Below are 14,946 nucleotides of genomic sequence, written 5' to 3'. Positions count from 1 at the left end.
CTTAACATTCAGTTATGAATATTCCTCACTTGCACAAATTTTGCACATCTGTATGCATATTAAGTGAAGCTCAAAAAACTTGAATATCAATATCTATATGATATTCTTTATTTCCTTGATGCTTTTCCTTGTTTTACTGTTTGACAAAAATGAGCAAAGCAACAATGGTGCACCTGGACTTTCAGTAGCTGCTAAATATGCATATATTTGAAGCTTACTGAATTTATTTTAATAAAGTTGTTGACATTTTACCGATATGAAATCATGACTGTCCACACTAACACACCGTTTTTTTCAGCAGTTTCTGGCACAGTTTGCTAACATAAAAATGTAACATAGCTTAAAATAAAAACTAATTGAAGTGGTGTGAATTCAGAAATAGCAATGTGGAGAAAAATAATGAACCAATGAAATTAACTTGAAAGACCTTTATATTTAAAGTCTTTTGAAAAAAAAGAAACCTGATAGGAAAATGTTTGTGGATAACAAATAGTCAGCTTAAACAATATTCAAACAAACAGAAAACAAATTGTTTCAATTATTTTTTGACATAAGTAATTATGGTAATTCCAAAAATTGAATTTACAAGAATAAGGTTTTATCATTATGTATTAAGAAGTTACATTATTAAATATAACATGAAATCTACAGTTTGACTTTAACCCTGGAGAAAGGCTTTTTATCATTTAAATATGATTTGAAGGAGGGGGAGGTTCTCCTGCATGTTTCTGTGTTCTATTTCATCTTTAATTTAACCCTTTGAACATTTTGCAGAATGAACAGGATTCATGTGCATCAAAGAAAAAGATAATTTTGATTAATTCAGTTTGGTTAAAAAATAGGAATATTTTAACGTGCTATCATGTTAGTGACTATAAAAATTAGCTAAATTCTTGTTGGTGTTTATAATTGGTTGGACATCTTTTTTTAAAGACTTCAATGTAAAGCAGGAGAAGCTGCAGACCTGATCAAACATCTGTAGGCACTAAGGTAACACATACACTCCCTTTACCTGTAGGAGCACAGACTCTCTCGGAATCATTCACTTCTGGGAGGAGAAAGACAGTATTTTGGTTCTGTCTTTTCTCAGGGCCTATTTTTAAAAAGAGTGACTTTTTTTTCCAGCTTTTGAACAGTTCATGGGCTCCCTGAACAACAGCCAGATCATCCATTCTGAGTGGGAGCAGCAAGCACCCCAGAGACATTAGACAGGCATGTGGCAGAGTCAATCTCAGTTGCCTGCAGTTCCCTAAAGATAACAGGAAACTCTCACTGTGCACCAGCTTCACCCACCTCAAGACATTACTACTTGAGGGGGTCTTAAGCAGCCAGATACTAGCAGCAGGAATTATGTTATCCCAAAGGTCCTGCAGCATTTCTGGAAACAGAACTTAAAAATTTCCCACACTGCAGTGGAAAGGTTGTTTTGTCATGACTAAATATATTAATGTTGTTGAGCTACAGATGCTGTCAATTAAATGTTTCTGGAGTTATATGAGTAAGGTAAATGACCATCCTTATTTTGTATGCTGGTCACATTGACTGAGATCATGACTTACTATAACTCATTTCATTAAATACTGAGATACAGTAGCTAAGTATCTGAACCTCTTTAATTAAAATTTCTATGGCATCATAATTTACATTTTGAGCTGTCTTTACCAAAGTTCTGCCAGAAAGATAGCCTGGTATTAGAGACTAAAACTGAACAGTCCATCCTTAGTTTTAGTTAACAGTGGACTCTAAGAAAAAGTTATCTGAATCATGCCATTATTGCTCAAAGTTGTTAGACTTCACCTTCCTATTTTTAGTCCTTTTTTGAAAATAGACATCAAGCCCAGAGACTGAAGATTTAGGAACACTGAGATGAAAAAGAAGATTGATTTCTTTTATTAGAAGATTCACTTTAGAACAGGGAGGCAACATGTACTTGATTCACAGGTTAAATTTTGTGCAAGTAAACATCTGAACTAACAATGTTTTTAAATTACAATTTTTAAATTTTAAATTTTATCAACATCTTTGTTTTTATTTCATTCACCACATCGTTCCTATCATTCCCATCATTCCCACAGTTCTCATCTTTTAAGTCTGCCATCTCATTCATGTTTCTGTCTGGTGGTGAACTGCCTGGTTTTCAAACTATTCTCATGTTATTTCTGCATTCCCTCCTTTTTTTCACCTCACTGTGAAACACATCTCATGCTGAATACTGTCTCTATAGTCCACTGATGGATTGTATTTACATTTGCGTACTGTTTATGATGCTGCTAAAGCAATGGCATTCCTGCAAAAACTAGCAGAAATTATAAAGGAATATTTCATGGTTCTCAGACGTATTGATTACATTTATGGAATTTGTGAAGAGAAAGGGAAGTTATGAAAAGAAAAAGTGGAAAGTGATATCAAAGGTATTTCTACTTGTTCAATCCATAAACAATGTGGTAGATTCTGAATTTCCACTTACAGCACTGTCGTGATCAATTCACATAATAATCAGAAAAATCCTCAAATTTTTCTTTTTATTTGGCTGTTTTCAAATCTGTACAACTGAGAGCATATGTAGTAAAATCTGAACTGGTTCCCAGTGGAATTGTATTTTTGCTCACTTCTTCCCTTAAACAGTCTCTGAAATAGGTTGTAAAACACACTGAACGTTTTGGTTTTGTGAGGGTTTTGTTTTGTTTTGTTCTGTTTTGTTTGGGGATTTTTAAAGGCCTGATTATCTTGCAAAACGTCCTGCACTTCCTTTTCCAGAATAGGCTGAAAAGTCTGACAAGTCTCATCTCATGCTTTGTTCTCCCCTTCCCCATCCCAAACTTTCAGCTATTGCTTAAGACTGTGACTCAACAAGGAAGTTCAGAGGAGTATGACAAAATCAATAACACACACCCACTTTAAATAGATCCAAGATATATGTTGAAGAACTTTATCTTAGGACAGTGAGAGTGTATTCCCATTCAATGACTGAGGGACTGGATCTATCTGGCAGATGAAGTGCCTCTAACACAACTTGTGTAGCCATTTAGACTTAATAATCTCTAAGTAAAGTTTTATCTGCCTTTGGTTGGACTTACTTTAATTGAACAAAATTACTCCTCATTTCAAAGTCACAATTCATTAAACACCTAAAAAGGTGGAAAATTATTTTGCACTACAATATATCACTTCATCCCCTAAAGACTTTGTAGCACATCCAGCCATTGCAGGTAGTTGAAGAGGGGGATCCCACTTACGGAAAGGCAAACTGCTGGATTGAACACCCTCTGAAGAAGGGAGGTTTGAAACATCATGTGAAACTGAGGAAAACAATAGGTACCTCCTGCAAGGTGTCTAGCCTGAGACTTGAGAAGCAGTTTCCCCTATTCTGACTTATTTTTTCCTGAAATATACATCAAACCAACAGGTTTTGAACAGACGTTTACAGTCTCTGCAAAGATGAAAAGTTAATAGGTCCCAACGAGTGTGGCTGCTTGATCAGCAAGGTTATTTTGCCCTTTACTCTGCTGGGATTTGCAAGTGCTCCTTTACTTATCCGGGGTATAATTATCACTTGCAGAAAAGAGTTTGTTCAGTTCCAAACCTTGTGCTGACAACAGCCTGCAGCCCTGTGCTTTCACAGCTGAGCAGAATCTGTCCCATTGGAACAAGAGCAGTGACAGGCAGCTGTTACCACAATATTGACCAGCCCTGCTTACCCATCATCTAGATGGGCAACTTACTGGTTCAGTTCCAAGAAGCTTCCCAAGGAAAAGAATGACTGTGAAACAAATCCTGGTCCCCTGCTCATGTGCTCTTCACTTACTGCTTCAAGGCAGCCTCACAGCACAAGCCTCCCATGCCTTTTTACCAAAGGATCTTCACAGTGTTGCTGTAGCTTTTGGTGCAGGGAAAACAGCTGCTTGGGAAAGCTCACGGTCTTGTGTACTGGCAATACAGCTCTATCAAAGTGAAGCAGCTTAGAGTGGCAGATTAAAACAAGAAACACCAGGACAGCACACAGCAAAGGGAAACTTTACCTTTTACCAACCTGGTTTAGAAACTTCTGATTTGCACCTTTATTTTCTTAAATACATCACATTTACCATTATGTACACTCTCGCACCTGCATTCACCCAACAAGACCAGTCACCCTTGAGAGAATATGGAAGTGTGTTTCTAGTCAGCAAGTGTTATTCCTCACAGCTCCTGGTTACATTAGTCATCTCCTGCTCAGCAGAGGTGTTGGGAGTTCCTTACCTTGGGGAACATGTAGCAGGTCAACATGAAGAGAAAATAATGGCTTCAAATATAATGTTGTTACCATTTATTCAATTTCAATTTTTTTCCTGTTTATTTCATACCAATTCGTGTCAGTTCCAAAATGCAAGTTTTGGGTTTTAAAATAAATTAGGGAGTTGTGTCCTGATTATGTCTAAAATAATAGGCAAGGTGAATTGTTCTGTGTTAGATCTTGCTTCTCCACAACAACAACTGGCTCAGCCCACATGTCAATCTTTTAGAATGACACAGATAAGATCAGCTAACTAGAAGCAGCTTCATTATATTATTTGAGATAAATAACTGTGGAATTTTTAAGTTAATCTTGAGTTAAAATTAGGCATCTAAATCAGTACTTAGTCTTGTCAGTTGCCACAGTAGTGCCTGAATACCTTTATGTATAGCTCTCCAAAAGTCCATTGCTCTGCTCAACATTTCAGTGAGCATACTGAATTTGATGTGAAAATATACATTCAGGATATCCTTGTGAGAACAAAAGTGACTAAAGAATGCCATTCTCCACTGATCTTATTGTAGACCATGCTCTTAAATCACCCTCAGGCTTTGAAAATTCATTTGCATTTTGGACATCCAAATTTGAGAGATTTGTCTCAAATGTGGAGGCTGTGGAGGCAAAAAGACCAAGTATCATTAAATTCTTTAGATACCAAATTGTAATTAAAGGTTAGGAGGACAGAGGGGCATTATAAGGCTTTTTTTTTTTTCTTTTTTTTTTTTTCTTTCTTTAAGATTAGTGGGTTTTATTTTCCTTTCCCTTGGGGACAAATTGCCTATATTTAAAATCAAGTTTTTAGGGGGAGAGTTTAGTTGTGAATGAATATAGCTGTCTATACATCCATAAACATGGACTTAACATCTGTACATACAATAATTAAAGTCAGTATAGTTCTAAAACTTATTTAACAATTAAACATAAAATAGATCAGTGAAAGCAATAAACTGCACAATGAAAAAGTGTGTTGTCATGCAAATATTATTTAAATAGAGTCTTGCTCTGAATTAATTGGCAAAACTTCCACTGAACTTCACGGAAGCTCTGTGTAAACGAGCAGTTAAAATCATATACTCTTTTTAACAGCAAGTCAAATTTTATACAACAGTGAAATCAAATCTTCTTGTCTCCTCAGAAAGCAGTTTATTAAGTTTAAGGTCTAACTTAAACCCTATTAGCTATGGGGCAACACTATGGCTATAGAAGTACAGTAGTTTAACTGTTATGTGGTCCTAATACAGAAGGCACTGAAATATCTTTTTAACCAACCAGTTCCTGCCACAAAAATACACTGCAGCTTCAGTGGCAGTTAAGACACAAGCATTAAAATTGATTGTTAATGATTACACAGTTAAGCCCTGTTGTGCAGTTGCTGCTCTCACACACTCGCTCAATGGGCGGGTGCTGCCTGACAGGCTTTGGAGGGATTCTTGGGTTCATCCCAGAGCTGCCACCACCACTGTGAGGTCCTGCATCCTCTCCTGCAGTCCCTGAACCCAGGTTAGCTCCTGCCAGCTGGTTTTCCCCAAAACCAAGAAGCAGAATAATCCCTAGAAGCGGGTAGTTGCCTCTCCCTGTACTCACCCTAGCTCCTCAGCCATAGCAGGGGTGGCAGACATGACCATGCAGCTGGAGGTCAGTAATGCCAAGAGAAGCAAGCACAGGGGTTTCACTGCTCCTGCTTCCCTTCCTGTGAAGGGTGGGGACAAAGTTTGCTTCTTAAGGAACTACTAGAAATTTGCTTCTGCATTTGACTTTCAAAGGCTGTTATAGAAAGGGCAAAGTTTGCATAACACTACCTTCTTCTCATAAACAAACATGTTTTTTTGAAGTGAGGTGAAAGTTTTAGGTATTACTTTAAGATTTTAAAATTCTCAAAAGTATATGAGAAAACCTGCCCCAGAAGCTATAGCATAATAATAATATTCATAATATATATATATCTAGACAAAATTAATACAAGATGAGATGACACTTTCATCACAGCAGGGAGACTCAAGAAAAGAACTTGAATATGGATCAAGGTTTTCTGTATTTAATAGGAAAACTCAGGTCTATGTGGTGTTGAAGACATGTTTACGTCAGATTGAGATTAAAAAATTCTGTGATAAGGATAGGCCCATATAATGCAATTAATTCCTCCAAATTAGGAATAACTAAATAACTAGAAATCACACTAACACCCCTAAGCTTTTTTTTTTCCTTACAGTAATAGTTATATACTAGAGCCTTAAGGGAAGCACTTTTGCCTCTTTAATGCCTAGTTTTAATGCTGCTGTAAGTGCTGTGAGCATACTTGAATCTTCACATTCAAGTACTTTCAAATGTGGGAGTTGCATCCGCAAGTCCTGTTCGGGGTACATACATTTTTTTTCTCACATTCTATTATTCTCTGTGTAATATTAAAGGATTTGCCAAACCCTTCATGAGAGGCAAGTAGTGGAGGACACCAGTAATGACAAATGAGATACAATTTTCCTGGTTTAAGTTTTCTTTACTTACTTGAAAGCTACAAAAATACTTCAAAAGTTCTCACAAACAAGTTTTTATTGAATTGCAAAAATCCAAACACAAGGAGGTTGAGGTTCAAACAGCAGTTCACAATTTTTAGCAACACTGGGAGAAGTTAATATCAGTGCTTCTGATATCACCAAGCAGGGAAGAGATCCAATGTACCAGAAGTTTTTCAGGGACAAAAACTTCAGACAGATAAAACACTTGAACACTAAAACAGAGCTGCTTTCTCAAGTGCTGAAGATGGCATTGCTATCCTCACAGCATCGTAAAACTTAAAAAGAAATAATAGGACATGCACTTGCCTTCCCCTGAGCTCTACTCCTGACAGGGACAGCCTAGCTCCCCACAGGGCACTTGAAAATCTTAGATGGATTCAAAGGTCTGCAAACAAGAAAACATTCACAGAAGGTTTTTTGGTTTGTTTTCTTTGGGTTTTTTTCTAATGAGAAAACTCATTTGAACCTCCAGCCAGAAAAAATTCTGGCAAGTGATATAAAAACCATCATGGAAGAGACCAGGAAGCAAAAGGCACAAAAAATTGAAGGCCTGGTCCTAGGGTAGAGGGGACAGATGGGCTAGTCATATTCTTCTTGGTTGGGCAAGACATGTTAACAGATATGATATCTAAAACATTCTCCTCAACCGTTCCCTGTTTCTGTCTTCCAACTCAATTTCCATAAGAAGTGGCTGGTCAGCACTCTTTTTTCAGCATCCTTTTGCCCTTCCACATCCCGCTATCCTTTTCCCTGAGATCCAGACATGATTTCTTATTCCTTTATATAAGCAACACACTTTGCAAGGAGGTACAAACATTATTGATTACAGAGGTTAAACCTCTTCCAAAGCTATGAACATTTTCTTTAATCACTGTTAGAGAAATAATTAAATTTCAATAACATTATCATAATATTTTCCTGCTATATAAACCTTTTATCTAATAATCTCAGAGGGCTCTGTCATGATGAATATTGTTATCTTTGGAAGACTTGCTAATAAATTTTGTTTATGAAAGTTTAGGAATAAAGCTTTGAAACACAGATTGTACTCCCTGAGTCTAGTTACTGCCATCCTATGCTTTTCCCTTTATGTTACCTAAAACATTTGGGAAAAAAGGACTATTTTCTCTCCTAGACCAATTCAGCCCATATTTTGCTAATAGTTGCTGTAAGGCACTGTGCAGTGTATTTCAGGCCAAATGAAACCATACCAAGTTAAGACTGAAAAATTACAGCCATATTTTGCAAAATTTACAGCCTTTGAGATTTTCAAGAACATAATATCAGCCAAATGAAGACCCTGCTTCAGAAAGTATCTGGATCTTAGTCAAAGACACCTAAGGTTGTGCTGAAATGCCTTTTCTTTCAGGGAACAGTGATTTGAACGGAAGCTCAGCGCTTCCCTGACCGCAGGCCAGCATGAATCCAGCCCCTGGGTCCATTCCTATGGGAACAGTAGGCAGAGAGACCCTTTTCAAAGGAGGTCAGCCTTTGAAACATGAACTGACCTTCAGGAACCAAGACTCCCTTCTCTTTTTCAGGCTTTGTGCACTCTCTATTAGAAAGCAATGTTATATTTTAATTCTCATCTGCTAAACGTCCTTAAAAGTCTGAAGCTGTTCCTGTTCTCACTAAAAAGACAGGAAGTGAGCATGTTTGAGAGATACAACTGTCCCTCAGCTCCTCTTCCTCTGCATATCCCACTTACAGTTAGTTCTGCTACCAAACCAAATCCAGTTTTAGTGCCTAAATGTAATTTTGACAGTCAGAAGTAGAAAGTACAAGGTCCCTGAGTGTTTCAGGGAAACTTTCTATGGTCCAAAAGGATCCAGGCTGCTGCACATACAGCTTTCTGCTGTTTGTCTGCGGTACAGCTATTTGCAGGAGAGCAGGGAATAGGCTTCTACTGTTGTCACTTCCATCGGAGAGAAGAAAAGCAAAGGGTACCTGATGGAAAGGATGCCCTTGAGGAGGTCAAGGGCCCACAGTCCTGCCTAGGATCCAGACTTGTATCCAGCTGCTACAGTCAAAACTCCAACCCTAAATAAAGGTAGTCTTTCTTTCCTAGTCATGTAAAGGGGAGCTGTTTAGTTAAGCCCCACATCATAAACACTTTGTGATACCCAAAGTGAGAATAGCACCTTTCCCTGCAAGAGCACCTTCTTTTTTATGGAGGCTGATAGGTGAGAAAATGTAAAAGTTTTACATTTCATTTAAAACTGAGCGACAGAGTTTTCTAAATCAATAGTAGTGCCCTCAAATCTCAGACAAAAAAAATCTGCCAAAGGAAAAGAACGATTGTACTCATCATTCTAGCCATCAAAGTTATTTTGATCAAGTCTGTGTGTATTTTTAATAATGATTTTCCTTCTCCCCCAAAGTCTTGTTATTCACTTAAAGGCAAAATTATACAAAAAGAGGAGCAACTTTCTGAAAAAGTGTAAGGGCCTCTGAGACAAGGTCAAACAGTATTTTGTCAACTCAGGATCTTGAAATGTATGTGTGACAGAAGGCACTTGGAGTATGGCTCTTCACAATACAAGTAGTTTTTAAATATTTATTTTAACAACATATAACAGTGGCAAGACTAAAAAATCACAGTTTACTCTCTCTTTGCCATCCTTAAAAGTTATTATTGTGAAGATAAATATATATATTCATGGCATTCACGTCCTAGTGTGAACAGATGGAAAAGACTTCCTCAGTGCTATGAAAAGCCTCAGAAAGAGCTACATTTTGAACTCAACAATTCTCTCAAAGTGTTTCATATATCATCTAAACCATGCTGAGATTTTCACAAGAAACCTCTGCCAAAACCACTTGGAATCACAAAGAGCAGAGAGCAAACATTCTGACTAGCAGCTTTGTCACACTAGACTTGGAGCACTGTTCCAAGTGCTAAGCAGTGTTTTAAAACAAACATTTAAATTTTTAAAAAATTCTAAGAAGTGTTGCTTAGAATTTATCAAAAGATATCTTTTGTATTTAGAATACATGTTAATAAAACCTTTCCAAAACTGCAGTACTTTTGCCTATAGCACAAGCAAAGCTATTAATAAGGCACATGTTCTAAAGGAGGAACCTCAGTAATAGAAAATAACAAAGAGCAACTACACACAGATCAGTGACATCATTATTTCAAGCAGTGACTGCACTTAAAGGGTTGAGACTGTTGGTCTTGCATCACATAGTTACATTTACAGCTGCCTTTATACACTGGTAATTCATATACGTATTTGAATATTTAATACATAATTGCTATTCTCTGAAATATGACTAAAATGAAACTGAAATACCACAAGTTGTATTAGAAACTTTTTACCTAACTTTATTATTACTCAATATTCTACTGTATGATTTCACAATCAAAAACCATAGTCCTCTTGAAATGAATTTCTGCAGAAAGTTCACTCGAGCTCTTTCCGATCAACAGTGGTATAATGGAGACCAGAATCTGATCTGTAAGACTTACACAGAAAATAGTTGCACCAGCAGCTACCTCCTCACAGACTGTCAAAGGAAATAGGAAAATGGGAAGTTTTCATATTGCTCTGTATGAGAATAAGGAGCACAGTTTGCTATTTAAAACATTTACAGCACTTTGTGTATTTGCTATGAACCTAAATTCAGAATAACATCATTTAGCAAGCAGAAAAATAATTTTACACCTATTTGTTCTGATAAGCAAGCTTATAAATTTAAACCATTTCTCACGTTTCTCAGATGCAAAACCAAAAGGGCAGTTTTTATCTATAGTGCCATACAGATTTTAACTGTATAATGCAATTGCATTTACTACAACGGTTAGAAAATAACAATATTTACTGGGGAGAAATGACCATGGCAAAATAACAGCACAGAAAAAACACACATCATTCATTCTTTGTAAATGACTGCCTAAATATCCTAATAAATAGTATCTAATATTCTTCTTCTGCTGTTCTTTATCAAAAGCCATTCTAATTAATTAAGTACATCCTCAACGGTTATATCAACATTTTACAACAGCATTTATACTAGAAACAAACAGAACAGTGGAGATTCCATTACTGATTTATGGGAAAAAAAAAAAAAAAAAAAACAAAAACAAAACACCACCACAACACAACCTCAAACCCTCAAGTAAAATTTTGCAGATCAGAAAGATATTTTTATGGACTGAAAATAATAAATTTTCCCTTTACTGCAATGCCACCAAAACAGGGAGAGAAAACTGTCTCTAAACTGTCTCCATTAGTATGCAAATAATGTCATGTACATGTGACACATGATGTCAGGAATTCTATTTCTTTTCTTACAGCTGAAGGAACAGAATATAGGTGCTGCTGCTACAATAGCATTTGAAGCAGAGTTATACATACCTGCCCATACCAACTGTATTCCAGCATTGTAACCTCAGTGAACACCAAGTCTTAGAAAACCCAGAGCAAATTCGTGAATACCAACAGTTTCATGTAAGACAAAGCCTGTGACTATGCTGCTACTTTCCCTTTCAAGGGAGTGTGCTACACTCTACAACTTTTGCTTAGCCACCAGCACTGCTACAATCATAGCTTTGTTGAAGTGTTGTGCTCTTGCAGCTAAAACCTGTTGATAATGAACCTGAACCCATTATTTTGAGTCAATGAATTGAAAGAAATAGGGCAAAGAATGAAAGCCACAGGGCCAATTACCAGCATTCTTTGATGTATTACTTGCTAGCACCCACCAAATCACTTTGTGTCTTTGTCTTGATCCCCTCTGTTATTCATTAATTATTCTGGAAGGGTTAGAGTTCAGATAGCTAATTGCACAGACAGTCTTACTTGGTGGGGATTCTCCCTACACTGACACTTTCCCCAGCTGTGCCCAGCCACCTTGCATTATGCCAATTAATCCAATTCTTGGCATTTTTGTACAGTCCTCCAGGTTCTTTTAAAGCTTTGCCTAAAATGTTTTTCTCAGGCTTGTAAACAAAGACTGAAGAAGGTTTGTGAACTGGACAGATAATGTTTACAAGTGTCTTGTTCATTCTTTGTGGAGGTCACTGGCCCTAGTGACCCTTTTTTCCTCCCCATGTGCCTGTCGCTTTATTTACAAGCACAGTGTCTAGTTCTCTTTTTTGCATTTGTAGAAACAAAAATTATTTTGCAATCTTTCATTTGAATTTTCTTTTTTTTTCCTGCCCTTACCCACTCTTCAATTTTGTCAGAGGTGGTCTTTGTTAAATTGAGAGGTAGATATCATTTTACATATTAAGAGACAATTTCTAGGAGAATATTCTTCTAGTTAACAGAAGGAAAATACCTCATTTCTTTGTTCCTCTTAGTGCTAGGAATACTTCCATGTAAAAAATTTTGTAACAAAGACGGAATGGATTTTAATAATGAGAATACAAAAAAGGGAAATAAAAGCTTTTGTTCTGCGTGGTCAAAGCTCAGGCTCCTGTTCACAAACTGAGAACTGTTGATGGGCTTCAAATTCCAGAAAACGCAACTTAGGACTCTTCATTTTCACCCAAAATGGGAAAGATTATGTCAGTTTCCTTGGTTTGGCCACTCATTATATGTTTGTTATTCTCCTGCCACAGAAACCCACATTCCTGCTCCTACAACCCTAGGAAATTAGTAACTTGGGACTATAGTTTGGGGCACAAATCAGAAGGAGACGAGTTAGGAGCAAGCCTATTCACAATAAGACACGCCGTATTTTTGGGATAGTTACACTGCAGGCAATTTTGTGTCCTCGTAGATACTTCCAGTATCTGGGAACTGTATAATCAATGTCTTTACCTGAAAAGTTGGAAGGTAAAGAAAAGAGGTAAAACTAGGTCCTCAGAGAGTACTGCGAGATGAAGTATGCACGGGCAAGAAGTCCTTTAAGAAAGCAGTCACTGAAATAACCAGGAAACAGCAGACGCAGAGAACACCCTCTAATTATTTTAAATTATTATTAGCAGTACCTAAGTAATTATCCAACTATGTAATTATTCTTTTCCAGAGACACCAGTTAGCTAATAAAACTGTACTGGAGACCTAAAAGAGCATACTAAAAATTTATCCCAGGAATGTCATCCTCAAATTACCCTGAACAGATAATACAATGAGTTAAATGTGAATGCTGATGTCCAAGGTAGGGAGGAAAAATAAGGTTTCATAATAAATCTATTTTTAAAAAATCAGCACTGTTTTATCACTTCTGGTGATCTGACTGCTAATCTCCATTTGCAATAAGAGAAATCCAATATCCTTCAAGCAACCAGGTCAAAAGAACTGTTCAATAATTACGGGAGTCTTACATTAGAATCTGTAAAACACCCAGGAGCATAGGTTAGTTGAGGAAGATTAAAGAAAGAAAGTTTGTTTATAGATTTCATTTTTCTGCCACAAGAATCTAAATAAGCTTAAGATGGTGCTTCTTCCCCTGTACAAAGTCCAAAGAGAAAGTTATTAATCACAGTTCTGTGTGACAAGTTATACTTTGCATATATATTCAGAACCACTCAAGCTCCATCTTCAGGTGAACAATGTGCAAAATATTTCTGTTAGTCTAAACAAAGTACAATCTCTGACCATGCTCCATAGACTGACCTGTTGACTGGATTAACGCAAAACTCATCATCCATGAATTCAGACTTATTAAGTGTTCTGTTTAAACTTGGTTTTGATTAGCTCTTCTAGCATCAAAACCAAAACCAGAGAGGTCTGTGAAGTAATTCATTTCTCTTAGTTGTGTCCATGCAGAAATTATGGAACCTTCACACTCCATAACTTGACTTTTTCCTCATTAAGCATAGCCTGAACATAAGGATTTTTCTCATTAATGTGCAATTCAGGTAAAGCAGGTATAAATTAATTTCTCTTCAAAGAACTGTAATTTTTAACATCTGAAAATTAAGATAGTTTATACAAATAGGAGAATGCTATCTAACTCTAAAGGAGAAGAGTATTTTACGTCAACAGTGCAGAGTTGGGTTTGTGATACTATAGTCAAAAATTCAACAGACTAAAACATTCCCAAATAATCATTCCTTTAAAAAAAGATTTATGACAATCCATAAACCTCCAAAATTGTTTTTGCAAAATCCAGCTTCCAAATCCTGAATCTCTTGATAATACTGAGCGTATCACATAAATGGGGGAGCCACCATATATTGTGTTACCAGGAGCTGTGCTGAGGAGCATTTTCACCAGGCAGAGGAGGGTAGGAAGACCTCTGGTCCTCTGGGATCTTACCTCAGAAGGCTGTTCACAGAAGACTAGACACATTCCAGCATGTGGCTGCTCTCTCCCAGTAGTTTCTCCTCTCTCACTTGAAAAATTTATCTGGCACAATTACTTACAATGCTGTTAAATTGAAGCAATATTTGCAGGGGCATCTGATCACGCATAGTTGACACCTCATTCAGCTGGAACCCATCACGACATTTAAAGCAGACATGAAATAAGCCATTCTGGGCAAGACAGTGGAGAATTTGCAGTTTCAGTCCACAAGTTAATTTCTATATGTCAGTTTTCTAAATGTCTAAGTATTCCTTTTCTACACTTAAGAAGCCAATTAAATTTACTTTGTACAGAGTTCTAATTTTTTAGGTAGATTTCATTATTACAGGAATATTTCAGGACTTTCCAGTACCCCAAATCCCACTCATTGAAGGGATCTCCAGAGTCAAGAATGGCTCTTTATTTCAGAGAACTGAGAACTTTTTGTTTCAGATACAGCTCCAACTATTTTTTTAATGCAGAAAAGTAAAATATCAGCAACAATATTTAAACAAACATACAACTTTAGTATCTGCATTGAATGATTACTGCTATCCTTTGCACTTTTTTTCTATACTGCTGGATTTGACATTGAAACTTTTAAAGTTTAAGATGTGTTTTCTGTCAATAAAGTCTTTTAAAGCTGTAAGGCCCTTAAGGAAGTGGTTCGCTATGTCTGTATAATGTTTTTGCACATTGGGGCACTGATCTGGTGGAACAAACAAGAATCATACAATAACTTTTGACTACAACCTGTTTCAATCACAGTAGACACTTCTGAAAATGCTGTTACTGAGATCAATATCAGTTCCTTACAACTTCCACAGAAGCAGCCCAGTGCAAAGGTCTGTCAGAAGTTCCGTATCATGTGTGGTAGCTAAGTTTGGAAGTCTTCTAGATTCCTTTCTCTATGTCCAAA

The 14,946-nt window shown here is 36.8% G+C and overlaps 1 protein-coding gene across 1 annotated transcript in view; it reads right to left on the bottom strand.

Moving 5' to 3' along the window:
- The window catches only part of TFEC (transcription factor EC), a 68,263-nt gene extending 54,095 nt beyond the window's left edge, over positions 1-14,168 (bottom strand). Inside the window, exon 1 of the mRNA XM_066183055.1 lies at positions 14,108-14,168. Within this exon, the coding sequence (XP_066039152.1) occupies positions 14,108-14,155 (48 nt within the window). The 5' untranslated portion in view covers positions 14,156-14,168. The remainder of the gene's footprint in view (positions 1-14,107) is intronic.
- Between the last annotated feature and the right edge of the window lie 778 nt (positions 14,169-14,946).

This window comes from Chamaea fasciata, unplaced genomic scaffold (genome assembly GCF_029207755.1).
Source record: "Chamaea fasciata isolate MVZ Bird 193981 ecotype frontalis unplaced genomic scaffold, bChaFas1.0.hap1 SCAF_5, whole genome shotgun sequence".
NCBI classification, from domain to species: domain Eukaryota; kingdom Metazoa; phylum Chordata; class Aves; order Passeriformes; family Sylviidae; genus Chamaea; species Chamaea fasciata.
The sequence above is the reverse complement of the archived record's forward strand: the minus strand, read 5'-3'. Positions and strand labels throughout refer to the sequence as shown.